General features: G+C 35.6%; 3 protein-coding genes and 1 long non-coding RNA gene across 4 annotated transcripts; 1 reads left to right on the top strand and 3 right to left on the bottom strand.

Annotated features, from left to right (window-relative positions):
- Positions 1-359: 359 nt before the first annotated feature.
- EMB1144 (chorismate synthase, putative / 5-enolpyruvylshikimate-3-phosphate phospholyase) lies at positions 360-6,927 on the bottom strand. The gene is made up of 13 exons (XM_008235110.3): positions 6,483-6,927; positions 5,778-5,928; positions 5,317-5,393; positions 5,135-5,193; positions 4,796-4,879; positions 4,614-4,706; positions 3,581-3,661; positions 2,783-2,914; positions 2,613-2,715; positions 2,354-2,448; positions 2,182-2,247; positions 984-1,068; positions 360-777 (listed from the first exon to the last, which is right to left on the bottom strand). The coding sequence occupies exons 1-13, from the start codon at positions 6,628-6,630 to the stop codon at positions 620-622; spliced, it is 1,332 nt and encodes a 443-aa protein (XP_008233332.2). The 5' UTR covers positions 6,631-6,927; the 3' UTR covers positions 360-619.
- Positions 6,928-8,042: 1,115 nt separating this feature from the next.
- On the bottom strand, positions 8,043-16,538 carry EMB1997 (para-aminobenzoate (PABA) synthase family protein). Its single transcript, XM_089052974.1, has 14 exons — positions 15,782-16,538; positions 14,714-15,103; positions 14,174-14,305; positions 13,641-13,708; positions 13,099-13,163; positions 12,842-12,908; positions 11,838-12,098; positions 11,618-11,750; positions 11,164-11,486; positions 10,773-10,852; positions 10,460-10,562; positions 10,107-10,189; positions 8,923-9,540; positions 8,043-8,735 (listed from the first exon to the last, which is right to left on the bottom strand). Exons 2-14 carry the CDS (start codon positions 15,042-15,044, stop codon positions 8,255-8,257), a joined length of 2,745 nt encoding a protein of 914 aa, XP_088909100.1. The 5' UTR covers positions 15,045-15,103; positions 15,782-16,538; the 3' UTR covers positions 8,043-8,254.
- Positions 16,539-19,995: 3,457 nt separating this feature from the next.
- LOC103332494 (putative serine/threonine-protein kinase) lies at positions 19,996-22,526 on the top strand. The gene is made up of 5 exons (XM_089052427.1): positions 19,996-20,234; positions 20,451-20,777; positions 21,009-21,249; positions 21,366-21,516; positions 22,158-22,526. Exons 1-5 carry the CDS (start codon positions 20,168-20,170, stop codon positions 22,524-22,526), a joined length of 1,155 nt encoding a protein of 384 aa, XP_088908553.1. The 5' UTR covers positions 19,996-20,167.
- Positions 22,527-24,401: 1,875 nt separating this feature from the next.
- Positions 24,402-26,189, bottom strand: LOC107881194 (uncharacterized). Its single transcript, XR_016127434.1, has 2 exons — positions 25,351-26,189; positions 24,402-25,027 (listed from the first exon to the last, which is right to left on the bottom strand). It is a non-coding gene; the product is annotated as an uncharacterized LOC107881194 (long non-coding RNA).
- Between the last annotated feature and the right edge of the window lie 1,558 nt (positions 26,190-27,747).

A 27,747-nucleotide genomic window follows, 5' to 3' on the forward strand; every position in this document is an offset into this window, starting at 1 on the left:
TGGGATTTGAGCGGGCATATGTAACTATCGGCAAAAATGCTAGCACAAGTGTGATACTTTTCCAAATGAAAATGAAAGATAACAGAATTTGTATATGACTAAAGGGTGAACCAAGTAAACAGCAAGAAAAAGTAGGAGGTGAAGATGGTATTATTAAAAGTACAATAAGAATATCAGCTCTGGTATATGATATATACCAAAGAATGAATATGCGGGTTAAAAACAAATCCACTGTCTTGTGAATCTGGAAAGTTTTGGAGCCGCACTTTCATTTGGAATGAATGAGCTTTGATTCAATTTCAAAAAAATCTTAGAAATTCTCAAACGAAACAAAGCAACCAATTATTCACAACCATATATAAAATAAATATTTGAAACATTTATTGGCTTAAAATTATTGATACAAATTGAATAGTTGAAGTTAGCTCATCTTGGGCCAAAAAGGAAGTGGTTGACAACATATATTCTAGTGTCTCACTACAATGGTAAACCAATGTCAACAAATCCTCTAAATAGTCACAACTCAAACAGGAAAAGAAAACAATGCCCTCTTGGACTCCCACAGAGCGCGTTTTATGATAATGAATTACACTGAATGATACAGAAAGTTTGTCAACTTTCAACTGTGCAGAGCAGCTTCCTCAGCTGCTCCAACTTCGGTTACGCGCAGGGGTTCTTGTAGCTCGGAATTGATAGGAAACATATGACACTGTGCATAATGTGCCATTAGTTGGTCCACAAGCGCAAGGGCTATCGTAGCTTCCACCATCGGCACCGCTGCACCATTCCACCAAACAAAACTTGTAAGACCATTTAAGACCATTCAAGACCAAAATCACATTAATCAACGACTTGTCTCGTTTTTTATTAACCAATTGTAATCTAATGGCAGAAAAGAAAAAAACAGGTTCCAAAATCGCTATGATGCGGGCAGTTAAAATTAAGGATTGCTTTACGACAGTATACATATCATTCAGACATACCTCGAGGAACAACACAAGGATCATGGCGACCACGGGCTATAAGTTCTATCTCATGTTTATCTCTAGTCACTGTATTCTGCTTCTTCTGCACAAATATCCCAAAACCATGACAGTTTTGTCAGTTAATTACAATTTTTTTTATCATCCAAGTCAAGCACAAGTTGTTAACTAGCTTTGCGCCTAAAGTTGTATACTTTCAAAATTACTGAGCATATACACAATTGGAATGAAACCGAGCTATAATATAGATGATGAACATGTGGCCAGGGGAATCAATAGTCCACTAAACTTAGTACTCTAATGGCCCAAAACATGATTTATCACACATTAGTAACAGAAAATGACTCATGAAGTGAGCAGTGCCAGCTGAAAATAGTGGACTAGTATTCCAGTGTCATAGTTAGAGAGAGAGAGAGAGAGAGAGAGAGAGAGAGAGAGAGAGAGAGAGTTAGATTTACTGAAATAGTAGCTGTTGGCTTGAAAGCTATTCTCCCTACCATAGGTCAAATTTTACCTGTTTCCAAATCCTTGCTAAAGGTAAATAATATTCTTTCTTGTCGGGGTTTTTCCTTCTAAAGAAAAAAAATTGAGTTACTTCTTTTTTTCAAATGTGAAAAAGCTTGCCTAGATGCAATTGTTTAGTCACCTATCTAGCACAATGTTTGGTTGCCATGGCAAATTAAAGTTTAGTTTGTTTTCTCCAACCATTGATGACCAAGCTTTTTAGAGGAATCTGCTTTAAGCTATAAGCTTATAGCTTTTGAACATCTATATAAGATGATATACTAAATATGCAAATATGCAAAAGAAAAAACCACATTAAACTTGTATTCAAAGTCCTATAAGCCCAGGATTGCAAGTAAAAACAGCAGAGCTAATTTTATCATCTAAGTCAAGCACACGTTGTTAACTAGCTTTGTACCCAAAGTTGTATACTTTATAAATTACTAAGCATATACACAATAGGAATAAAACGAGACAAGTCCTTGATAATGGACATGTGGCCAGGGGAATCAATAGTCCTTTAAAATTAGTACTCTAATGGCCCTAAACATGATTTATCACACATTAGTAACAGAAAATGACTCACGAAGTGAGCAGTGCCAGCTGAAAATAGTAGACTGGTATTCCAGTGTCATAGTTATGAGAGAGGAGGGATTGAGAGAGACAGAGAGAGGTGGGTCGATGTTAGACTTACTGAAATAGTAGCTGTTGGCTTGAAAGCTATTCTCATGTTTATGATTTCCCCATTGGATATTCCTCCCTGATTGCCAGCAAATACAATCTCAGTGTACCAGACATGCTCAAGAAAAATATTTACCAACTTACTCTACATTTAGAAGTAACAAATTGAAATCTAGAACAAATACCTGTGTCCCACCAGAGCGATTTGTTTTTGTCCTGATTTTTCCTTGTTCATCCAAATAGAATTCATCGTTGTGTTCACTCCCGGTTAAAAAGGTACCTGCCAGTTATTTGTGAACAGTAAGATCTTACTGATAATATAGTGGGAGGAAAAAGAAAAACCATGACAATAAGATTTCTAGCAATCATTCTCTAGTCACCAATTCCAAGTTAAGAACTTTACAGGCAACTGCCCAAAAGTATCATAAGTTTGTGAATCTTAACCTGCAAATCCACTTCCAAATTCAAAACCCTTTGTTGCAGGTAATGACAAAACAGCTTTAGCAAATTCAGCTTCAAGTTTGTCAAAGACTGGTGAACCAAGCCCCTGAGATACAACTGCATTGTCAATACTCCATAACACAGAGAGAGAGAGAGAGAGAGAGAGATTTTACCGGTGGGCAGTTCCTAACGATGCACGTGACAACACCACCAATGGATTCCCCTTTCACCCTAACAGCATCAATGGCAGCAATCATCTTCTCTGCATATTCAGCGTCTGGGCACCGAACAATGTTACTCTCTACCTGACAATATTTAAATAAAATAATAGGACAGTTAATGAGCATGTAGAATGGCTAAAAACGGAGCATCATAAGGGCACCACTGATTAAGTCAATTTTTTATGAATAATAAAAGTTAAATTCTGTGTCAAAAAGTACTTCAATAATCCATATGATTGAGAACATGGAATGTGTAAAATCAAAAAAGAGTAAGCTACATAGTAATACTTGTGTTCCTTACTTTGAAATTTCTAAAACCAATTTACATCTAAGATTCTCCAAGAACTTGAAACCTCAAGTAACAACTCCATTGAATTATTGGGTTTTCATACTGTTCCATCAGGTACTAAGGGGAATGTAGAGCTTTGTATGGCCAGCTACAGGTCAGAAACCAATTAGGAAAAACATATTTATGAAGAGGGTAATTTTTGTTTCACATTTGGGTGTGGGTACTATTGTAGCCAATAATAACTCATGAAATGTTACTGGATGTGACAACCACAGATAAATCATATAATTGGAGAGTAAGAACAGTATCATTGTCTTAGAGATTATGCTACAAAATTAGGTACTCCAGAGTCCTAAATCATTCAGATATCTAGTCTGCATATTGAATGTTGTTCCTTGTAGCTGACATGCATTGTGCAGAGCTTATTATACAAAAATTTAAATTAATATCCATAATCCCACCTGATCAAGTGCCAGTGTATAATGATTAACGGACTCCTCTGGAAGCACAACCTTGTGAACTTGTGAAACATAAGCAAGAACCTGTAGATGTTACAAGCATAAGGGAAAAGGTTTAGAAATTATGAAAAGAAAAAGAAAAAGAAATAAGTGCAGATAATACTACATGTACAGACTGTATCTTATAAGATTATGAACAGCAAGATTGGCCAGAGAAGTTCTGAAACTTTTTCAATTAACATAAAGGACAACAGATATTAATAGCTCCAAATTCCAATTACTTATACACTATGATTTGAGGACACAGACATGAATGTCATGTACTGTCACAGACATGGTGTGTCCGGCAAGTCCACTTCCAAAAATCTAGACATGTGGACATGCCAATACATGTTTATTTTTAATTATTTATTTAGAAATATCATCTATTCTTGATATTCTTGAGCATATCTTTACTTGTAAAAGAATCATATTGCCACAGAAAGTTATGAAAATAATAATCGCGATTCATTTTCTAGAAAAAAAAAAATCCTAAGATCTTGATTTATAGGCAAATGAATATATATATTTTCCTAGGCGTCCAAAGACATGTTCAACATGGGTGGATACTAGTCTTGTGTCCTTAGATGTCAAAGAGAGCAAAATTTTATGAAAGAAGCATCCTCAAATCATAAGTTTCTCAGTAGCAAGTAATAGTAAGATAAGACTACCTCTCAATTTTGAATTTAACAGTCAAATTAAAACTGCTCTTAGCCTGATACATTCACAATTCTTCAAGGTAAATCAACTTCAATAAATAAGCAGCAACACAATGATTAAACAAACTAGAGTCTCTGGCATTATCATGTAACTATTCACAGATACACAGGTAGTGAAATATACAGATATAAAATCAAGAACCCAACAAGGGGGAAAGTTATGTGCCTTAGCAAATGTGTCTGCATCATGTTAAAGAAACAAAATCCCGGGGAGAAAGTTTCTCCACCTCGCACCAAAACACTCACACACACACCTACAAACAGAAGTACGCACACACCTCAGTTCCTGAAAAGGCCTTAAGGATTTTCTTGGCAACTGCTCCTGCAGCAACTCTTCCTATTGTTTCTCTAGCTGAAGATCTACCACCACCCTTCATTAACAAACTAGGTTAAGATCTACATATCTGCAATTCCAAACAAGTAATCATGAACCTTTAATTATTAAGCTTAAAGATGGTACCTGCACTGATCTGACACCATACTTCAGGTCATAAGTTCGATCTGCATGTGAAGGCCTATAAGCTATTGACATTTCGTCATAATCCTAAAAACCACCAACATAATTATTGGAAACTTTCTATGCACGATAAACAATATCGTCAGTATAACAATGCTCCACTGAACAAGTGATTGACTTGTAAAAAGCATAAATGTGATCGTCAATTTAAATTCCCGTATAAATGACGAATCAGTAAAAATCATAAACAAAGAAAAAAAACACATTGCAAAGAAATATCAGTTTTTTAACCCTTCCATTTTCTTTACTCTTCATATATTCCCTCTAGCACTAGATACTTACACGTCCTCTTTGATCAGTATTGGGTACAAGCACAAGAATTGGGGTCCCAGTAGTCACTCCTGCAGTTAATTATAAAATCATTTAGAGTGCACACAAATGTGTTGAGAAGTATTTTCCTAGCTGAAGAGGAAACTACAAAAGGAACCCTGTTACATTGAACAAAAATTCCAAAAAGATCTAACCTTCATGAACTCCAGAAAGTATTTGGCACGTGTCAGTTTCCTTCCTAGGAGTAGTAATCCGACTTTGACCTGGCCTCCTGACAACCCATAAAAAGTTCACACAAAAACAAATCAGAAACCAGCAATAATAAAGGAAGCTTTCCGTGATTATCACAGGGAACGCATTGTACTAATATCAACAATATAAACAGTCTACATATCCATGGAAACTAACTGTGTCAGCATACAATGAGCCTGGATCAAAATACCTCAGAGACTTTAAGATTAAGATGAACATTAAAACATACTAGTAAAATAACATTCAATTGAACATGAAAATATACTAGTAAAATTAGATTCAATTGAACATGAAATGAGAAATATCAATCGTTACAAATTCAACAACGCAAGTTAGGAGAGTCTTCCAACTCCCCAAAAAACTTTAAAATGAGCATGACAAGGGCAAGCCCTGTATCAAGTACCTTCTGTCCAGGTCGCCCTGCAAATCAGCTTCAGAGAGGGGCATCCTAGGAGGACATCCATCGATTACACAACCAACACCACCACCATGTGATTCTCCAAAAGTTGTTACACGAAAGAAATTTCCATAAGTATTCCCAGCTGCCTGCACCTCTGAAATTTAACAGCAAAAAAATTCAGAATTGGAAGTCCTAGCTTACTACAATCCCTTACATTATATAAATTCCCATTTATTTTAAAACTTGCATTCGAAAGTACTAATTTTTTTCTTCTAATCCCGTTATCAATTGGACTGAGTGATAACAGGGGAACTTAATTTTTACAACTTTTGACCAAAAACAAAGTTTTACAAATTGGGTAGTGCTTGCAGAAGCTACTTAAAGTCCCCACAATCCCAATGACTTAATAATCTTTTAAAAGAACGAACCATGAATATTGCATAAAAGAAATTCACTGGAAAGTATAGGGATTTATAACCTTAAGCAGACAATTAATTCAAGAGCTACATTGCACATAACAAACTTCTCACACATTGGACAGGGGAAGCAAATAGTAGATTTGACCACTTAACACACAGCATATACAGCCTTCATTGATGTAGCTAAACAATTTTAAGCAATTGAACATAAGCAGACATATGGAACTTGTACAGTGTTTGTATTAGAAGCAAAAGCAAATGATTTGAACAATCAGAGAGAGAGACTTACGGAGCTTCCTGAGAGTACGAGGGCGGATCAAAAACTGTACGGAGGGGGACGATAGATTTCGAAGATCCGAGGAGATAGAGCACAACCCAGAAAGCCCATCGGTCCTTGAAGCTCCGAGAAATGGTTTGGATGAGAGAGACGAAGCCATCTCAATTGAACTCACTGCGCCTCAGCCCACCAACCACAACACCCAGGAAGAAGAGAAAGAAGAAAACGATGGAAGCTTTGAAGAAACTAAAGAAAAAAAGTGGGTGCTTTGGATTTGGTTCGAGTAAATAATAAGGTGGTCGAATTTAGATGCAATGGAAGTTAGAACCCACCAACTCATTTCACCTACCCACCACTGCCACCACCACACCTTCGAGCTTTCAATTTATTTATTTTTCTTTGTTTGGTGGCTTGCTACACGTAGCAAATCGTACTAGTGGGTGCGGATAGCGAGACCGAGAGATACAAATGAGATAAGAAGTTCAAAATACCAAAATATTTAAAATAAAAAATAAAATAAGATCATGGGTACTATTTTCTTTGGGCACAATTACACCTTATTTTTCTTTTTTAGAACTTAAATTGAATTACTAATATTTTAAGATAGAAAATTTAAATAAAAAAAAATCCCAATTGGCACATAATGGGCTAGAAGTAAATTAAATGGATTTTGCTAAAATACAGTCGCTTATTTGTTGAGTGGGACGGTTCTTTATTGCTGATGCATTGTAGTCGGGAATTGTCCTGTTCAAAATTTTTTAGAAATAAAATAAGAGGATGTGTTCAAGTTATTTTAACAAATATATCAACGTGGCTTTGAAGCCAGAAGAACTATAGAGTCAAAATATTTAAAAGCATCTGTCAAGTAAATTTTGAAGCAATTGATTATTGTTGTATCAAGAAAATCAAGAAAAACATGGAGTGGTTGTGCTGCCAAATTGAAGAGTGGCATTTCTGTGTAGTGGCCATCAGGGTCTCGTCGTGTTTTGAGTGAAAATCATGAAAAACATGGGGTGTGCTGCCTTGCACGCGTATTCTTTATTAACTCAACTCAATTGCGTTTTCCTAATTCTGAACTCATTTTAATTCAAATTCAGCCTACAGACAGACACATCACATTCCCTCTATGTCTGTCATGAGTTTCATATATCATATCCATTGCTCATGGTGTATTTTTTGGTACTGCCCACATGGACGATTGCTAAGCATTGATCGTTGAGAGCTCCCTATGCATTAATAGTTGAGAATCACCTACTCATATTTGAAGGACTGGTCTAAGCGTTCCTTGAATAATATATAAACTAAAACTAGCCACATGATTATAAAGATTGACACAAAATACTCATTACTCAAAATATCTCTCTGAGGCCTTCTGTCTTTTCTATTTGTTTATTTTTATATTTTTTGCTTGATTATTTATCTTCTTTTGTCTGGTACCTGGGCTGGTTCAAAAGGTAGGTGGCGGTCGGGGTGAAATGTGAGGTGTGGTTAGGCGGAATCAGACATTCCTCTAGTATGTTTTGACTTTGCCATGGAGTTGCATAAAGATTAATATCAGTACCAGTCTGCCAAGAAGTCAAATTGGAATGAGATTATAATTAAGAAACATCCTTTCATTGTTTTCACAAATGAATCATGAATTCAATGGTAACTAAAACCAAAGCTATATATATATTGCCTGCTGTTTTCCACAGGGCCTGTATGAGTTTCTTCTTTGACACTACAAATAATCATCACAATGGGAAAAAATGTGAAAATAGAGTGCAAAATATGTCAATCCCTTCCTACAGAAACTCCATGACAGCTTTTGCTGGAGCCTGTGTTTTCAAAACCATTTCGTCGTACTCATCTTCAGGATTTGATAAAGCAATAATGGCTCCTCCTGCTCCTATTGAAGCTTCACCCTCATGTATAACAACAGTTCTAATAACTATATTCAGATCAAACGTCTGGTTGTATGAGAAGAACCCAATGGAGCCGGAGTAAATTCCTCGTGAACTGTTTTCAATTGAATCAAGAAGTTCCATAGATCTCAGTTTCGGTGCACCTGTCATTGAACCACCTGGAAATGCTGCTCTCACACAGTCAACTGCAGTTACATCCAAACGCTTCTTCCCACGAATTGTGCTCACCATAGTATGGACAGTAGCATATGATTCCACATCCATAAGACGGGGCACATGAACAGAGCCAGGCTCACATACACGACCAAGGTCATTTCTTAGAAGATCAACAATCATCAGATTTTCAGCTTGATCCTTTTCACTATAGAGAGATAGCAGAGTGCTCAGAGTCAGAATAAATTTAGCCAATACAAGAAAACTAAGATCCTGATAACAGCTCTTTCACTTGACCAAATTGTCATTTATAGTAACATGTTTACATCAGAGGGAAAAATATGCTATAATGGTTTTAATCTCCTGTAAAAAAAAAGACAGGAGATTCATTTTACCTGTATTGTAGCTGTAGTTTGTGTTGTTCATCTTCCTCCAGTGTTGCACCGCGAGCTACAGTACCCTTAATGGGCTTTGCTTCCAGTATACCATTTCTATCCAACCGTAGAAACCGCTCTGGTGAAGAACAGCAGATGCATAGGTTTTCCGTTGAAAAATTAAGCCAGGCAGCATATGGTGCTGGGTTTTTCTCTCTAAGGTGAAGGTAAAGTCCCAATGAGTCCATTTCCCCGATTTTTTTTCTCATCTGAGTTGTGAGACATAATTCATAGCTTTCACCATCTTTAATGTATTCCATACACTTGTCAACATCTTTTATATACTCCTCCCTTGATTTATCAGCAAGGAAACTTGCTTGACATTGCGAAGATGTTAAAGCCTGTAAATTTGGCTCCTCTCCCTCCTTAGTAGCAGAAGTTTTTAAGCTGAGAAGCTTCTGTACTGTATCATCCAACCATGGTGTCTTACTTGTGCATCCTTCGTCTATAGACAGTACATAAACATCGTTGGAGGAGTGATCAATAACTACAAGATTATCAGCAAAGAAAAAGCAAGCATCTGGAGTCCCGGATTTGTGGCGATTAGATAATGCTCCACATTCAACTTTAAGGCTATATCTGCATTACATGAAATCAGTGAACGCTCAGCTAACTTAAGACACATATAAGAAGAAGAAGAACTATTTTTGGCTAGTGACAGACATTCAATCCAAGCATATAAATATGAAAAAGCAGAAACCGAAGGGAGAGTGATGATGACTTCTTATGACGGAACAGCAATCAGGAATCAGGATAGCTAAAAAGTAAAGAGATGTCTACTATTCAATTGATTATCTTCAGAGTCAATCAATCCATATTGGGGTGACAGTCCATTATCTTCAGGGTCAAGTATCCCATATTGGGAGATGACAGTCCTTTACTACTGAAGCATCAGCTCCAACTTTTCTTTTTAAATTTTTGACAGAGTATAAAACTTATTTAGGGAATGATCCACGCTCTATGCCTTAATGAAACCTTGGTAGAGTTTGACGGCACCAATCATGCTTTTACAAGAGACCAACTTTCTGAGAAACTGATTTTCCACAAGCTAAATTAACAAAACTGAATCCATACACTGAGGAGTAGTGGATAAGAAGGAAAAGATTGTCCAAGAATGTTACATTCAAATAAACTTAACTGCATACCCCATGTAGCCAATATATCCACCATGAAAGTCAAATGGAAGTCCTTCATAATCCTTTTCATCATAACAAAACGACAGGAGCTCCTGAGACACAGATCAAGCAGCAAATATCACTTCAAGCTGGAAGACTGAACATAGTAATATAATCACAAACATAATTATTTCCAAACGAACAGAAGAAAGTTTATTCTGACATTATGGCCATTGAGATGATCTCTATATTAAGTATAACACATGTAAAAACATAGAAGCCCAAATATATCAAGAACAGAAATAAAAGGAGATAAGGGCATTTGAGAAGCTATCGTCGCACATACAAGAAGATTACAACACAACCTGTAATTTCACTAATACCTTTTTCAGAAAGTCAAGAAAACCTTCTTCCAAAATGGTGCTTTTGGTAGAGCCATGAGCATCCTCAACAGATAGAAAACCTCTGCCTTTCAAAGTCATATCGCTGAAAAATGCAGTATATATAACTTAGAAATACTCACAAAAGCTTTATTCTAAAAAAATTATGATTAGTTTTATAAGAAAACATTATGAATGACAAGCTAGTTATCTGATGATACTTATATGTTCAAACTTGAAGCCTCGGTTAAACAAATATTCATACAAAACTACAAATTTGATGCTAAAATTTTCCCAAATCACTGTTCAGTCAAACCTTCTATCAGACAATTTAAAGGTCAATTGCTTCCAAAGAGTTCCACCTTTTCCTCCCATAAATGAAAAGCGTGCTCTTCTCTGAACATTCAAGAAAACAAAGAAAATAAGCACCATAAAAGTAAAGACTATGATAATGCCAAATGTTTCAACTAAAACCTTCACCAAGAACTATGAGAGAAGGAAAACTCATGCTAAGAGTTGTAACTAGCAATCAGAAGCAAGTGAAACTTACCAAACAACTTATAAAACGAGATGGGGAAAAATTATCAATCTTAAGATGGGCATATGCATGGCAATTAAAATGTAAAATCCAACGCCACATAAGAAAGTAGAAGAAGTAATATTGAGTTGTTTAATTGGAAAGAGAAATCACTGAACAATCAACAAACCTTTTCTATTGATGAACTGTCCAACCAAAAGGTGTTTTCAGCTTTATGATGTCCATAAAGTTCACAAAATATATTTTTTGCTCCACCAACCTGACCAGCCAAGTTCTTAAATCTCTTCCATTTGAGCTTCAGATATTTTACACCATTGCTTGGATGCAAAAGGTTAACCATATCGACCATACCAGAACAACTTCTGTTACCTTCACTGTTCTCTAATAAGTTACTTCTTGAAGCCTTCCTATATAGTTGACCATTTGCATTATTTACCAGATGCCTATGTCTAGGAACTTCTGTGAACAGTCGACTAACATGGGGAATCTGCACATGCTAAAAGAGGTTTATTGGTCAGTTGAAATTAGAGGCAGTTTATTCAGAGAAAATGATAATAGTTGTAAAATATATAGAACTACAAGGAAGAAGAATGATGAACAGGTAATTCTAGAAAAGAGCCCCAGTTTACCTGTATAATCAAAATTCCGTTCTTGGAGGAATGATGCCCTCGAACTCAGCCAGTACTCCTCTGTGATCTCTCTGAAATTCTTGAATATCTGCCTTCCATGACAGGTTGCAATACTCTCTGGATGGAACTGTAAGGCTCAACACATAAAGTCAAGAGGGTATTGCACTGGAAACCAGAGCCCAACAATCACAAATGCAATGAACATGCAACACACCTGCAAACCATAATGAGGCCTGGTAGAATGCATAATGCCCATGAGAACCTTTTCGCTCTGCAGTTTGCCAGAATGGCTGAACGGCGAATAACTTCCATTTTTCACTTTTCTTGAAAAAGATCCAGCAGCAAACTCTGAGGGAACATCACACTTGTGGGTTTCAATAAAAGAAAGTGCATCCACGGAGGAAGTCCATGCTATAGGAATGAGTTCATCTGGGAGTGATTCAACATTTACAACAAGTGAATGGTACCGCACCACCTGCAATTAGGTATAGTCCATGGTTAAGAATAACTATCAGAATCACCCTAAAGGTCCATGGTAGGTGCAGCATGCACTTGCTGCAAAACCAAATTAAAACATTAAAGTTCCAAGAAATCATCTTTGACCTTCTGTAATATTAAATTTTTTCTTTTTCTTTTTTGTAGCAAGTGTAGATATACTATTTGAAATTTCAAGAATGACCAACTTCGGTTCTACATAAAAAGATCAGATCTTGCAAGTATGTGACTTAGATAATATTAATCATTATTCAAGTAAATGATTGCAATCTCAAGTTCCCATGAAAATTATAATATTAATAAATTTTAAAAATCATTGCCCATTTACAAGTTAATTACCATCACATTTTCGTCCCACAAGTAGAGTTTTTACTGTCATAATATACAGAATATAATTTCTACATGAAAAGTCAGAATCTCAATCGCCTATTGTTTAGAAGCAAACTGAAAGTGAACTAGACACTGGCAATGTTCTTTTATTTTTATTTTTTCTAGGATGTGAATAACTTTAGCAAGATATGAAAATTCAGAGAAACTGATCAGTGTCATAGAGATTCCTTGATATATTTGACATCTTCCAAGGATAACCCTTCCATGGTATGGTAAAACGAATTACAAAGGTTGCAATAAACCAAAGAGATTTCAGTATAAGACAACTAAGTTTCTTATTATTCTTTTGTTACAAGCATAAATTTCAACTTCAAACTTTAAGAGAAGACTGACCTTGAATCCTGAGTTGTGGCCAGAAGGGATGTCATTGAAAAGTCTGCACCCATTGTGCTCAATTTCGCTGTATTGAGGAAAAAAGGAGAGTATAAAGTTAATAGAAGAACTTATGGGGAAACCAAACAATCACAATAGCAAAGCTTCAATCCAAAATCCTTTTAATTGTAAAGCATATATCACATTAATAATTATAAAATTAGTAGAGAAAATAAACACCCATGAAAACCAAATCTTGTTATAATATACAACTATACCTCAACCGTCCATGGACTGGTTCAGATGCATGGACAACTTTAGCACCGTGCACATAAGCTAAAGCCTGTTTCATCAAAGTCATCCAGGAGAAGGGTGAAAACCAAGTCACATTAAGAGAACTATCATTCTTGATGAGAGAGGCTATGCATTCTAATATCACCTGCTTATTAAGACCAAGATTACATGCTGTTTATGTGAAATACACTACATAATGCAAAGATTCATATATGCAGATATAAATCTATAAATACAACTGTCTACATGCTGCACCAGAACAAGCCAAAAAAAACACTTGTATTTATTTATATTAAGCATATTGTGCGTGTGTGTATTCACGTATGTAGTACGTATATTCTTCTTTTTGGCATGGAACTTTGTATATAAGATTCTTAGAACAATGTGTCAAAACCACTGCCTGTATATACCATTTTAAGGGTAGTCAGTAATTCTCCCTAAAAATATCATTATGAATGTAACTAGGGAATTTTAACTTAAGCATCTAGGCTACATCAGAAGAGAAAAAAGGTGTAAAGCAAAATACCTGATGTCCAAGACAAACACCCAAAATAGGGATATCCCAGCAGTCAAGCAGCACCTGAAGACATATTCCTGACAGATTCAAATAGTTTCCAAATGAAATTATCAAAATAAACTTTAACACCTAAAGCAGATAGCAAAAAAGGGCTGCAAACACTAGTCTAGAGAGCTATTTTTTTTTTCCAGGTAAAACTTCATTCAAAAACGGCAACAGAATGCAATGGAAGTCATCTATAAGAATACCAGAGTAAACCACTCAAGAGAACAAAAATGTGTGTGCTTGTACAGAATCCAAAAGGTTGAAAACTCTTGAGAGTGGCCTATCTTATTAGCTCTGCAGAATAAAGGCTATCTAAATAAGACTTCATATATCTATTTTTGGCCGAGATGCAATTAGAAGTAACAAGTAATGCAAAAAGAAGATGGTGGCTTAAATATCTCAACTCTACTTCTAGTCAATACTTCTTTCTGCTGTATATCGTGATGATAAGGATGGAACTAGAACAGAAAAGATAAATTCATTTTTCTCCCTCTCACCTATGTCTGCTGGGCATGTTGGGGAACCAGGTCCAGGTGATATAACAACATTATCAAATGCATTTTCTTCATACAAGTAATAGCAGATGTCTTTCCACGTCAATTCATCATTTCGCACCACCACAGGAGGCACTGGCACAATCAGAAACTAAAATGTCAGAATCAAGTCAAAATTAAATTTTCAATAAAACACATCTGTATAAACCGTCAGTCAACTCTATTGCTCTCTTATGGCCCAGCCCTATTTATCTATCAATATGGTTTCATGAAGAAATATACCACTTTATCTAGCCAAGGCAGAAATTTTCCCATATAAGAAGCAATGTCCAGTTGTCCTTATGGCTATATTGGTAGCATGAATCACATGCTTTAATACTTTTAAGTGTACTTCACCAGGGGATAATCGGCCAACACTTCAGTACGCAGACATTACATTTTGTTATTCCTTAGCAGGTTATAGATGAAGAAAACATTATAGCCCTGGGAAATAATGAGTGGCATACATGGAGGAGATAGAGGGGGAGGAAGAGAAAAGCGTACACCCATTAATGACAGACAGCTCCTGGTATATGTTGTATGTGTAGCTGTCATAGTTGTCAATCAACAATGTCCTCACAAATTCCAGCTTCTGACCAGGTTCCTGCAGGTGTTTCTTTCCCGCATAGGATCCTTTTAAAGGCTGAGGCATCAAATTGCTAGACATCACCAGCTTTCTAGCATCATGATTAGATGCTCGATTTTTGTCCTTGTTATTGAAATTATCAACTTTCACATAAAGTTCAGACTCTAGCATATTCTTGTTTGTGCACGGTAACCCCTCAACAAAAGGATATCTGAGCTCAGAAGAAGACGAACACAAAGTGAAATTCATTTTTGTTACTTATGATAGAGATTGTCAAAAGTTGTACACAAGCGCCCAAAACAGAGCTTCTGCAGCACAGAAATGTACACAGTTAGATGTGCCACCTACAGTTCAATATGCCATGCAAAGCAATATGGTATTTAAGTCTCTTTCTATACACCTATATGAATTTACTAATGTGGTCATTCCAGCATGACCACATAACTCACCACCCTTAAGTATGCAATAGCATTACCACTTCAGTCAACGTGTGTTCTGTGTAATATATATTAACTATGGTTAGATTTTTGCAACAAAGACATCCACATGTGTTTACTATAATCAGTAATGGGTTAGTTCTAGACTTTGCACTGCAATAGAACAATACAAAACAGGAACTTTTGAGCAGGGACAGACATAGCGTGGGCTAAATTTACCTTACATATAAACTTCTGAGGTGCAGGGCCTACAGAAGATACATGCTGATACTAACTATGTTTTAAATGAGGAAATGGGTTCACTCAGTTCCTCAACCAAGTATCAATATATTCACTTCGGCACTTCCATCACTATGCTACAGAATTAGCTATTAGACTGAAACAGAAGATAAACTACATACAGCTACCAGCTGAAATTACTGGAAACAAACAAAATGTCAAATCTTAATCCATAATCATATAAAATATTTCAAAGTCCCACACTGAAAAGCATAAAACTTGCGGACAGAACAAAAAGGAAAAAAAGGATAAGAAAAGTGAGAAGCGAACCTCAGAATCAGAGGAAGCAGCTGAGACGTGTGAAGCTTGTTGGGTTATTTATAGCTTTATAAATAGAAGAGATGAGAGAGAGAGAGGCATACGTTGTGGTGGGTTGGTATTGAATGGGCCATGGTTGGTGGTGGTGGAGGTTTGAGGAGAGGCGAAGACTGCCCATGGAAACTTGGAAATGGAAAGAGGGATGCGGGACCCACCATGACCCGATACGGACAGAAGCAGTCGAGCCCAGAATCAAGATTCATACTTTAGAGGAATCCTGGGCCGCATATCGCGGGTTGCTTGGTCCTCCTTCCTTTCGAGTTCAAGACTTCAAAGGGCGCAGAGCAAACTGGGAACGGATCCGCTGTCCCCAAATTGTGTGTCCCCTCATATCCCCCAATAATTTGTTGACACATGTCATCTTACTTAACAGAGTTTCAACTTTTTTTATTTGGCAATTTTCTTTAGAAAAAAAACCAAAACGCTCAGCACAAACTTAACAGGCTCATCTTCATCGACACCGAAAATTGAGATGTTCGAGTATGGTATCGTACAGCGCTGTGCCCTTATGATTGCTTCCCTTCTGATTCGTGCAATTCTGCATTGCAAGAGAATGGAAACAGAGTCGTTGAAATAGGTTTGGCAATCTTTGAGTGCAAGGTCCCCTTTGCATAGGGCATTTGCGTACACTTTGTTGGGGTCTTGTCCCAGAGAAAACCCATACTTGATTTGGGTGTTGGAAGGGAAAGAGGAGAGGAGGCCCCAAATTGGAGGGTGAAGAAGACTCGCGTGTATTAAGTTTTTTTTTTTTTTTGGTCTGAACGCGTGTATTAAGTTAAGTTGAATGAAATATGTCAACAAACTATTGGGGAGACATGGAGGGACAGCAGATTCGTTACCGGTAAATACTATTTTGTTTGATTTATCATAATTTTTGGACTGTCCCCCTTTATTTTAATTTTAATTTTATATTTTAAGGATGATAAGGATTGGACTGTACCTTATTAGTATTTTTGTGCAAAAATTAATATGTGAGATTCTCTTTCTTCATCAAAAAATATATATGCGAGATTCTTTTAGTTTAGATTTCGACATGACATCGACCGTCCCCTTATTATAATGTTCACATTTAAAAGCTTAATGTATTTTTTTAAGTGGTTAAATGTATTTATTTATGATCAACGAGAGTTGATTGAGTTCGTAAAGATCGTTTTCTTCACTATCATGGCCTAGGTTCGAGTCCTACTGCCAATAATCTCTTTTGATGGATAATCTGTAAAAACCTAAAAATGGGCTAAGAGCTCATCTATAAATCTTCAAAGAGGCATTGGTATGCCATGATTTTGGAATAGGGTAGCCTCCCCGCTCTCTAAACTTTTTTTTCACAAAAGAAAAAACATTTACTCATGCACTTGAGATCATAGGTTCAATCCCCCAATATCACTTGTATTTAAAAACAAAAAACAAAACAAATCAAAAAACAAAAAATTGTTGAAAAATATTCTAATTTTAAATCATTCATCTTCTTTGATAAAAAATATATATATATATATATATATTACAGATGTGAGTTATGCCAGTTAACAAAGAGCAGCCTTGTTTTATTGGTTTTGAATAAGTTTGTCACTCAAATGTATGAGCCACATAATTAGTTTCACTAAAATCATGGAGAATTCAGCAAGAGAAGAATGCCTTAACCCAATCTTTCTAACTCAACAATGATACTAATTAGTCGGTATCCCAACAATTAGGTGATATATCGAACATATAAAATCTAGTTTTGTATGGTCTGTTTCTTTTAAAAGAAGTTAATCATAATCTGCCTATATGTATCTCGCCATATTTCCAATGTAGTTTTCCAAAGGGAAAGGGGGCTTGTTAAAAACAAAGGTCCAAATGCCTGAAGCAATCCCATAGTTAGAAATAGTAAAGCTCGTATCTAGCTTGCTGGCCCCTTCTGAAACCCTATGCAAATCTTGGAAACTACAATTTATTTATTTATTTTTTCGGCAGCTTGGAAACTACATTGGAATATTGTGAATATTAATATAAATATTTTGAATTTATCCATCTTATTATAACACTATAAACTAAAACTTGGTTTTGTTATAATCATCATTGCTGACGGAAATTCTATCCAAAATTTTACCATAGTATTATAAATGACGTACAAAGAAAGGCATTCATGTCTCATTTTGCCAATTAATACATTAAGAAGAAGAACAAGAAAGGAGATGGCGGCCACAAACTTCACAAGGTCAAGATTGAGACTTATCTGATTATATGATCTCCTTTTCAAGGTTAATTCAACCAATAATTACATTATTTTGTAAGTTCAAGAATCGACAGCTCCGCAACAAGGAAGAAATTTGTGGAGTTTGACCAATAACTTGATTCGTAATGGGTGACTTATTTTCATTAAGTGAATAAATTATTATATGATACTTAAATACGATCACGTGTTTTAATATAAATAAACGACATAATTTTTTATTTTTATAATGAATTATATATATATATCATATAATTATATTTCAGTACCACACTATAATTACTCATAAAATAAAAGGCTTATATATATATATATATATATATATATATATATATATATATATGAGCATCAGCTGAGGCGGCTTTCCTGCATGCATTGATATATATACGCAACGGGTTCCACGAAATGATGTTTTATGGAAAATTTGACCTGGACTATACAAATTTAATTTCTTAGTTGCATGCGCAGAAAAATGGTACAAAGTTTTATTAGATCAATAGAATATTCGATTGATATAATCAAGCTAGTTCTATATACATTTCAGTTGCAATCTGATTAAGTCTTGGTTAATTTGTCTGAAATCGAAGTTGGGGGACTCGCTTGGACCTTCACCATGCATGCATATATATATATATATATATATAAATTCTCTATGGGAACATTCGGATATTATTATTGTGCAGTCACTGTATATTTTGAGTTAAATATTTTTATATTGTTTGATTAATGGTGGTGGAGCATGTTGATGAGCAATAAACTAAACCCACGCCGGTCTATTTTACTCATTTGGATTTGGGTGAGTTGGTTTCTGAGTCTTAATCATCTAGTGTTTCAAATGTTTTAACTTGTAGTTTGAAGTTCCATTCATTCATTTACCAATGAACATCAAGAACAACTTATGTATGTAATATTGCTTTGTTTTGCTAGCCAATTAACAATGAGAAGGATTGTTCGATCTCTTCAATCTTATTAATCCAAACCTTTTCTCTATAAAAATGTATGCAACTTTTATATATAAATGTTCGGTTATGGTTGAGAGTGTGTGTTTGCCCACATTTTATCATAGAATTTGATTTCATTAAAGATTTTATGTTAAGAAAATGAGCTTGTAGCTGAAATGGTTAACAGTATTTACCTATGTACCCTAAGTCTTAGGTTCAATTCTCCTCTCTCAATATCGCTTGTATAAAATATATATATATATATATGTTAAGAGTTTGTTATTAAAGACTTCTAATCGCAGCCATCGGATTGTATGTATGTTATATTAAAAAATTATTTAATCCGTCAACATATCTAATAGATGGTTAATATTAGAACTCCTTAACTAATTGTTAACAAAAATCCTTATTAGAGAAACTTGTTAAGACCGTTGATTAGCTTATTAACCATGTGATTTAAATAAATTAATAATAAAAATAGACCATGTGATCATTTAACTTTAACGGGGTGACATGGCTCATTTGGGTTGTCTTAATTTTTTTATTTAATAAGAATAATGCTTTCCCTTCTAGATGGAGAAATCACTTAACCCTATTCACACACTCACTCGACTGTATGTAGTCATACTCACACACACACATACACAAAGAATTAGAGTCATAATCCCCATTTAATTTGTCTTATTTTTGAAGTCAAAGAGGCTAAAATCTGTCCTTTCATAAGGTTTTGGTTAAACAATTCATAGACTTTAATTGTAGGCATTATTTATTCCAACGCTCCCTCCGCCTGCAGCCGCCCGCAATCTCCATGGAATTAAAACTTAAATTATGTAAACAATAATATCATGGAAAGAGATCTAAGTGCTCCAAATTTTAGGACATTATAACTTATCATTTCTTTTCTTTTCTTTCAATGTTTATTTGGTGGTGACTTCATCGATCCATTCCAAGAAGAAAGAACAATCTGTTGCAGTCAATGACTACTATTATGTTTATGTAAACACAATCTCACTTCTCTCCCTCTCATTTGGATTCATAAGACAATTATATATAAGTGCAACTTTTCCTTCGAATCAAATACATGGAACTTCAGAAGTGATTTTGTCTGCAAATTTCCTAAAATCAAACCCAGTTGTTAAGGACACAGCATACATTTTCAGCTCAATTTTCCTGCAACCATAAATCATGAAGTTCTCTTTTCCCTGCACAAAATGTTTCTCTTCACCTGGAATCGTCGATGATAGCACACACGGTAAGCATAATCGTCGATGTTTTCTGTAAAATTAACCTTCATCAGCTAATCATAATCCAATTCCACTTTCTTATTTCTGCTTTCATTTTTTGGTTTCTTATCAACTATCAAATAATTTTTTATATTTTTATATTTTACATATATAATTAATTAGTACCTGTAATAATGTACACATGTATTGATATGGAAGTCTTGGCTATCTTCTCATTAAATTAGGCTTACAATTTCTTCAAAATGCCCACGCCTTCACGTACAAAGAATTGAAAGTCGCCACCAATGATTTCCATCCATCCAATAAAATTGGTGAAGGTGGATTTGGATCTGTTTATAAGGGAAGACTTAACGACGGAGTAGATGTGGCTGTGAAAGTGCTTTCAGCTGAATCAAAGCAAGGAGACAGGGAGTTCATGTCTGAGCTAGCATCACTCTCCAACATTTGCCATCAAAATCTGGTCAAGATGCGTGGTGGCTGCATCGAAGGCCACCGTCGAATTCTTGTTTATGATTACATGGAGCACAACAACCTCGCACACATGTTGCAAGGTAAAAATATATTAAGCTACATTGTTTTCACTTTATATATGGCAACAGATAGAAATCTTCTCTTATCGGACAATTTGACATGTTATGTTGTTAAACTATCAATTTGCACTTGATTATAGTAGAATTATATTTGAATGTGTGATCCAAATTAATAATATGATAAAGTTGTTACATATCAATACACGAGTACCATGAAAATACGTAATTGATCACTTTGATTGTTGAATTAAGCAGGAGAGGAGAAAATTAGGTCAAAATTGAATTGGAGGGTACGGCGTGAAATTTGTCTAGGAATTGCTAGAGGGCTTGCTCACATTCACGAGGAGGTAAAACCACACATTGTGCACAGAGATATAAAGGCCAGCAACATACTTTTGGAGAAGAACTTTCATCCAAGAATCTCAGATTTTGGATTGTCAAAACTATTCCCAGAAAACATTACTCAGATCAGTACACGAGTGGCTGGAACATTGTAAGTGAAACATGTCCAAGTTTGGCTCCAACCCAATAGATTCATTTTGCATGGTTTAATTTGATTGCTATTAATATTATTAATTGGTGAATTTTGTTGTTGATGCATTAATTTAGAGGCTATCTTGCTCCGGAATATGCCATTTCTGGACACCTAACTCGAAAGTCAGACGTATACAGTTTTGGAGTGTTGATTTTACAAATAGTCAGTGGAAGATCTGCAATTGACTTTGATCTAGAATTTGGAGAACATTATCTTGTCCAAAAGGTAGGCATGTAACTCTAATTATATGTGAAAATCCATCATATCTTAAGCTTGTTTGAGAAAGAAAAAGTCAATATATAGCACATATATTTGTAATTATCTACTTTTTATTTATTTATATAAGTTGGACTTTTTCCATTTAAAACCGCTAAACATTTATATACCTTATATCCATGATCGATTGATTAAATCATGAGGGTTTTTGTAGGGGACTTATAGCTCAAGTAAGTTATTAATGTATCTAACTCAATATGTTTGAATCCACACTCCTCGAGTATTGCTTGTATTAAAAACAAAATGAGGATTTTTCTTATTACTAAATAAGATTAAATCCTCACCCATTTTTGAATGGATGGAAGTCTTGAGTCTCTTCACAACAGTAGCTCAAGAGCCCTAACCCATTTTTGAACTTAGAATCAACTTTGGTTTTCCGACAAGAAAGTGATACATGTGCATACACATAAATCTGTCATCTCATCAACACATAAAATAAAAGTACACGTAATACCTAAAACAACAAAACAAACCGAATTTGGATAAAATTAACCTAATTAATAATATAGATATGTTAATTATACATGCAATTAATGAATTAAAATGTGAATTAATAAATAAAGTAAGTGAGTCATGGATGATGGATGCAGGCATGGGAAATGTACAATAGCAAGAGGCTTGTGGATCTGGTGGACTCTAGGCTTGAAGTTGATGGAAACTTTTCAGAAAAAGAAGCCATCGAGTTCTTAAAGTTGGGTCTGCTTTGCGTACAAGAGAAATGCAGCCTCCGGCCCCGCATGTCGACAGCCATTAAGCTCATGACGATGATGAACATCAAGGATGAGGTGAACATGAAGGATGAGATGAACATGAATTTGTTTATGAACGTGGAAATTTGTGAGCCAGGAGTTATTACTGATAAGATGGACCTAAAAATAGCCCACAGGACTGATAGAAGCTCACCACTTAGCATCTTCACCATGCCAAGCCCCCAACCTTACCCTTTTAGAATCTATTAATTATTATTATTATTCATTAACGTAGACTTAGAAGCCTAGCAACTACGGAAGTAGTGGTGCAAAATTTGTCATGTAGTCATGAAGAATATCTATGATAATAAAATCTCACATTTCGTAATACAATGTAATTGGGTATGTGAATTCAGGGGATTCCAAGTTTCTATATTTAGATCACACATTTTAGAAACAAAAGAGAAGAAATTAGTTCAAATTCCGGGTCTTACAATATAAACATCTTACATTGTGAGATAGCTGGGGAGATCATAAACATTATTTCTCCCATATATTCACAGCTGGATCATAGAATGTTTAATTTTTCCATTACTGTTAGCATATATCAGTTCCATTAAAATGGTCATATGATATATATTATTTCTCAGCAAGAATATCATTTGAAATTCAATCAGATATATTGGGAAAGAATCTATTCCTGAGACACTTGGAGTGTACAATCTATACATACACATATAACCCAGAAGGTAGCTTAGTTTGGACCTCACTTACACTAGCTGGTACATATTCATGCACATCTGACTATATCTATGTCCTCAAGCTAATTGAGTTTATTTAAAATTTGTAAAAATTTAAAGCATATGAAGATTCATTGATTTATTTATTTATAACAAATTAAGCTAAGCCCTACGCCCCTGGGCTGGCCAATCGCAAGGAGAATGTTGGGGGTGTGAAAATTGAGGGCATGGGGCATGGAGAGAGTGAACTTGAAATTTTAAAAATCCCACCCAGCCAGCAGTAAGTAATTGATTTCTATTTCCCAGGAGATCTCAAAGGTGGTCCATTTTCTTTGCCTGACGAAATGTCCTTTCTTGACCTGCTTTGACCGTATACTATATTCCCTGCTAGCCAATTGATGAAAAGAGAGAGTAAAAAAATTATTGAGTGAGAGAGAGACAGAGAGACAGAGAGACATAGAAGAGATGTGGTCCAGTCTGTTTGCAGTGTTTGAGATTCCTAATAGCCATTATGATGATCATCCTCCTGCTGCTGCCCTAAACACTTTTGCTTTTCTTTTCTTGAAGCCCTGCCCAGTCGTACGGTTCTGTATCACTCTAGATCTCTGATTCTCTAGCTACCTATCTGTTCATACTTTATATAGAGATGAAGATACCAACTACCAAGCCACGCAAGTTTAGTCTCCGACAACTTGGGCCGCGTTACAAGAACTTTAGTTTTGGAGAACTTGGGCCGGGCTACATTTGAATCCGACTAAGATTGTAGAGTTGAGCAAATCATAAGCTAGCGGCTTTACAATCTTGGCCAGGTCGTTTGCTCCCTACAATCTTACTGGGGCTACGGTCCGGCCCATATACTCCGAGGCTAAAGTTCCAAGGTAATAAATTTTATTATACAGACTACAAAGAGGGAGGGTGAATGGGGAAATGGGCAAAATGATATGATATGTGCTATAAGATACATAGCAGCAAGCAGGCAGATGAGGCTAAATGCATATTCTCTAAACGTTCGTTGTATAGCATCTGCTAGCTGTACGCATGCAGGACAAGGAATAATATGATCAAATTGTCTAGGAACTAGGAAAATCAAAATCTTATCTATTTATTTACTGATGATAAGGCAAACCTTCTTTTCTTTTTCTCTATTTTATTTTTTTGGTTTCTTTGCCTTCTCACTTCCTTTTTTATCTGAAGCCCTTGAATTGAACATGTCCCTCAAATCAAATCAAAGATCTAGCTTCATTCTTTTATTTGGTAATGTAATCTAGCTAATCTAATCTCCAACAGGTCCAACACAACTCATTTTTTTATTATATATCTACACCCTAAAAAAAACAATAAAAAACAAAAAACCTTTTGGCTTTGATTTATAAACCAACGGCCTAAAATGAATGAGTTTTGTCCATTGTACGCAAGTGGGAGAATCACCATGTTAATTTGGAAGAAGAAGGTTTAAAACTGAGCAATCCGATGAACAAAACTTGAAGATAAAAACAAAACAGATTAAAAGAAAAACAATTAGCTCCTTTTTGGGGTGAGTCAACAAGATTAGGACCAGAGGTCATTAGAAGTGTCCATGAGATAAGCGTGGAACATGATCGATGGACATGGATGGATGGATGGATGTCATGATGGGCAACATGTAAGGAAAGTTGTAACTTCCATGTTGTCAGGGACCAAGCGAGGTTCTTAACCAGCTGCTTCTAATTTTTACCGGAATTTGGGCCGAAGCCATAAGCCCTCGTTACATGTGTTCGGTGAAATGATGGAAAATACATGTGACAGAGTAAAATGCCAAATTTATATTTCAGAAGCCATAATTATTCTCTGCAAAAGTAAAGCATGTCATCACAGATATTCACACTTTCATAGAGAGAGAACGAAGAGCCCTAACATCCATGTGAAGAAGAAGAAGAAGAAGAAGAAGAAGAAGAAGGAAGAAGATGAAGTACCTTTTTCTCAAACACATTAGCTATCTGCAAACATGGGAAATTACAATGCTGCCCAACATGACCGTAATACCCCTGAAGACTGCAGAATTGGCATGTTGGGAAGAAAATATAGAACAAAATGAATGAATGAATGAATGTAAAAGTACTGAAACACACGCAGGAAACACATGGGTTTATATGCATGGCTCCTCATACGCCATCCACGGAGGCCATCGATGTTCGGTGGGACTCTGCAAATGGCATACAGGGAGCCAGGCACATATATACTTTGTATATCTATGCGTATGTTCATGCTATATATATAATATATACAAACGACATAGATCAATTGATGTAAAAGCTTATATATATATATATATATATCTCTCTCTCTCTCTCTCTCTCTCTCTCTCTCAAACTTACTAGCTAGGTTTGGACAATATATTCTAGCCTAAGACCTCATCTCACGCCAACCCAACATCCCACCTTTCATGAATTTAGTTAGGTGTGTGTTTGTGGATACACACACACATATATATCTGTGATGTGAGAATGAATGGTTTTTGTTGATATGACATGGGTTTGTGAGAGAGTGAACTAAGAATGCATGGATTTGAAGCAAATGAGATTTTGTAGAGCTAGCTAGTAGGTATCCTGGAGAAGCTTTGGCATGGCTATAGTGTGCAAGACAAGGGAAAGTGGAAGAGGGGTATAAAGAGCGGTAGAGAGAGAGAGAGGGGGTTTTATATTGAAGAGGGAGAGAGAAAGAGATAAAAAGGGGGAGAGAGAGACACACACACACAAAAGGGTAGAGTGATAAACGGGATAATGATGGGAGCTGGGTCATAATCAAAATGGAGCTTCAAAGCCCCACAGCTCAGACCCATTTGAATTGGCACAAAACAAGCAAACCAGTGACCTAAACTTAAGGGTTTCAAGAGATAGAGCCTAAAAAAAAAATTTCTTTTTTGCGGGGTTATTTTTGTGTTGTGATTTTCAGAGTGAAAGGAGGAGAATGTGGGGTTGGATTTGCACCCCCAGCTACTGCCTCTAAATATAGGCACCAAGAGCCAGCCAAGAGAGAGAAAGAGATCACAAAGAGGGAGAGAGAGCGAGAGAGAGAAAAAAAATTGGATTGTTTGTGGGTTGAGTGAGTTGGGTAGGGTTAATAACCACGCAATTTCCTAAGCTCCAAGGCCTTATGGTGTTTGAAATCTCCTTTTCTGGGTCGTAAAGCAGAGGTTGCTTTTCTCTTCTCTGAACCTCACTTTGTCTGGGAGTGCTTGGAACACTTGGATTCCCTCATCCCCCTCCTCTACTTTCTCTTCCCTTTAAATTAAAAAAATAATAATTAAAGTGATCAAAAAGAGAAAAAGGAGAAAATACCATAATTTATCGATGCATCTTTTTCTTTCTTTTTTTTTTTTTTCTTTCCTTTTTGCTCCATCACTTCCTTCTTTTAATCTTTATCTTTCCTAGCTTTTTCCTTTTTCATGCCCTTCACACATATTTTATTACCAAATCATTATCTTATACTATTTTGCTTCACCAACATAGATTTGTACTTAGCCCCCAACTTCTTTGTTTAGGTATTCAATTTAGAATAATCCATGACATATGTTTGCTAGCTATAGCTCTACCTAATTCCACCTTTACTTCTGTCCATACAGGTTGCATCCCATAATCCCACTTAAAAAACCCTTTTAATATTAATATTAATCTAAATCACATGTTATTAACTAATCAGAATATGTTAAAACTGAGCTCATACATACTTTAATAAATTAATTTTCTGATTAGATGAAACCTTTTTATCTCATAGATATCTTATATATACCTACCTTGCCACCATGACATTTGATTTTGATAGCAAATAATTAATTCTCTCTCTCCCTCTCTCCCTCTCTCTCTCTCTTCCTGTTCTTGTTCTTTTGCAATTGTGTAGACATGGGGTTAAGGTTTAGCACGGTGGAATGTCCTCATTTGCACAAGACCAAAGGCCAAATTTCGCAATGATATTCTAACCTTATGCGATTTTTCTACGAATAGTCAATATCTAACAAAGAATCTCTTTAGCTGTCCAAATTGGCCACCAACACAATAAATCTTAGGGTTGACATATAAAAGCAGAGGCCTTGTCAGAATCTATGGTCTTGTATTTCTACTTTATGATCATCATTGATCTTAATTTCAATTATACACTAAAACCATTATCATTAATTTGTTTAATAAACCTCAATCAAGTAAAATCTGGTGAATTTAACACCGACACGAGACGCATAGATATTCCAATTAATCTCACTAAGGTTTAGGGTTAAGAACTGAGATCCGTAGCTCCAGCCTTGAAATTGTATTACTGTAAACTATATAATTACATTAATAGAGCTTTGTATATATGTTGCCCACAAATGGACGAACAATGATGCGACCTTTCAAAAGGACCAAGTGTTGAAAGAGGAAAGGATTTCCTTTTTATTTGAGTACCTGATATTACCATTGATGTGGATTGTAGATAAACATCATGAAGATGATCAAGAACAACAACCATATGGTTTTCAAGAAAATAATCTTCCTGCAATTCTTTTTTCCTTTTTCTTTTTGAATTTGTGTGGAGGGTTTTTATTGGCCCTCACAAATATAGTTAATTGAATTGAAAACCAATTAATTAGGATCAGTAGGCTAATTGGGAGGAGAAATTTTTCCACGAGGATAACGAGTCCTCGTCAATAAACTCTGACAAAGATAAGATTTTGATTCTAAAGATCCAGTGAAACACATGATGGAAATTGAACTTTAATTTCTAGCAATCTCATTGGCTCT

This window comes from Prunus mume, linkage group LG5 (genome assembly GCF_029339155.1).
Source record: "Prunus mume cultivar Tortuosa linkage group LG5, ASM2933915v1, whole genome shotgun sequence".
NCBI classification, from domain to species: Eukaryota; Viridiplantae; Streptophyta; class Magnoliopsida; order Rosales; family Rosaceae; genus Prunus; species Prunus mume.

Coding starts and splice junctions, on each gene's coding strand:
- EMB1144 (XM_008235110.3), bottom strand. CDS start 6,630: ATGGCTTCGTCTCTCTCATCCAAACCATTTCTCGGAGCTTCAAGGACC. Junction 4,880..5,134: donor ATACTGATCAAAGAGGACGT/GTAAGTATCTAG, acceptor GGTGGTTTTTAG/GATTATGACGAAATGTCAAT. Junction 778..983: donor TCCTTGTGTTGTTCCTCGAG/GTATGTCTGAAT, acceptor GGAATGGTGCAG/CGGTGCCGATGGTGGAAGCT.
- EMB1997 (XM_089052974.1), bottom strand. CDS start 15,044: ATGAATTTCACTTTGTGTTCGTCTTCTTCTGAGCTCAGATATCCTTTT. Junction 12,909..13,098: donor CCAGTCCATGGACGGTTGAG/GTATAGTTGTAT, acceptor TCCTCAATACAG/CGAAATTGAGCACAATGGGT. Junction 11,487..11,617: donor TTTTGATTATACAGGTAAAC/TGGGGCTCTTTT, acceptor TCTTTTAGCATG/TGCAGATTCCCCATGTTAGT.
- LOC103332494 (XM_089052427.1), top strand. CDS start 20,168: ATGAAGTTCTCTTTTCCCTGCACAAAATGTTTCTCTTCACCTGGAATC. Junction 20,778..21,008: donor CCTCGCACACATGTTGCAAG/GTAAAAATATAT, acceptor TGTTGAATTAAG/CAGGAGAGGAGAAAATTAGG. Junction 21,517..22,157: donor AACATTATCTTGTCCAAAAG/GTAGGCATGTAA, acceptor TGATGGATGCAG/GCATGGGAAATGTACAATAG.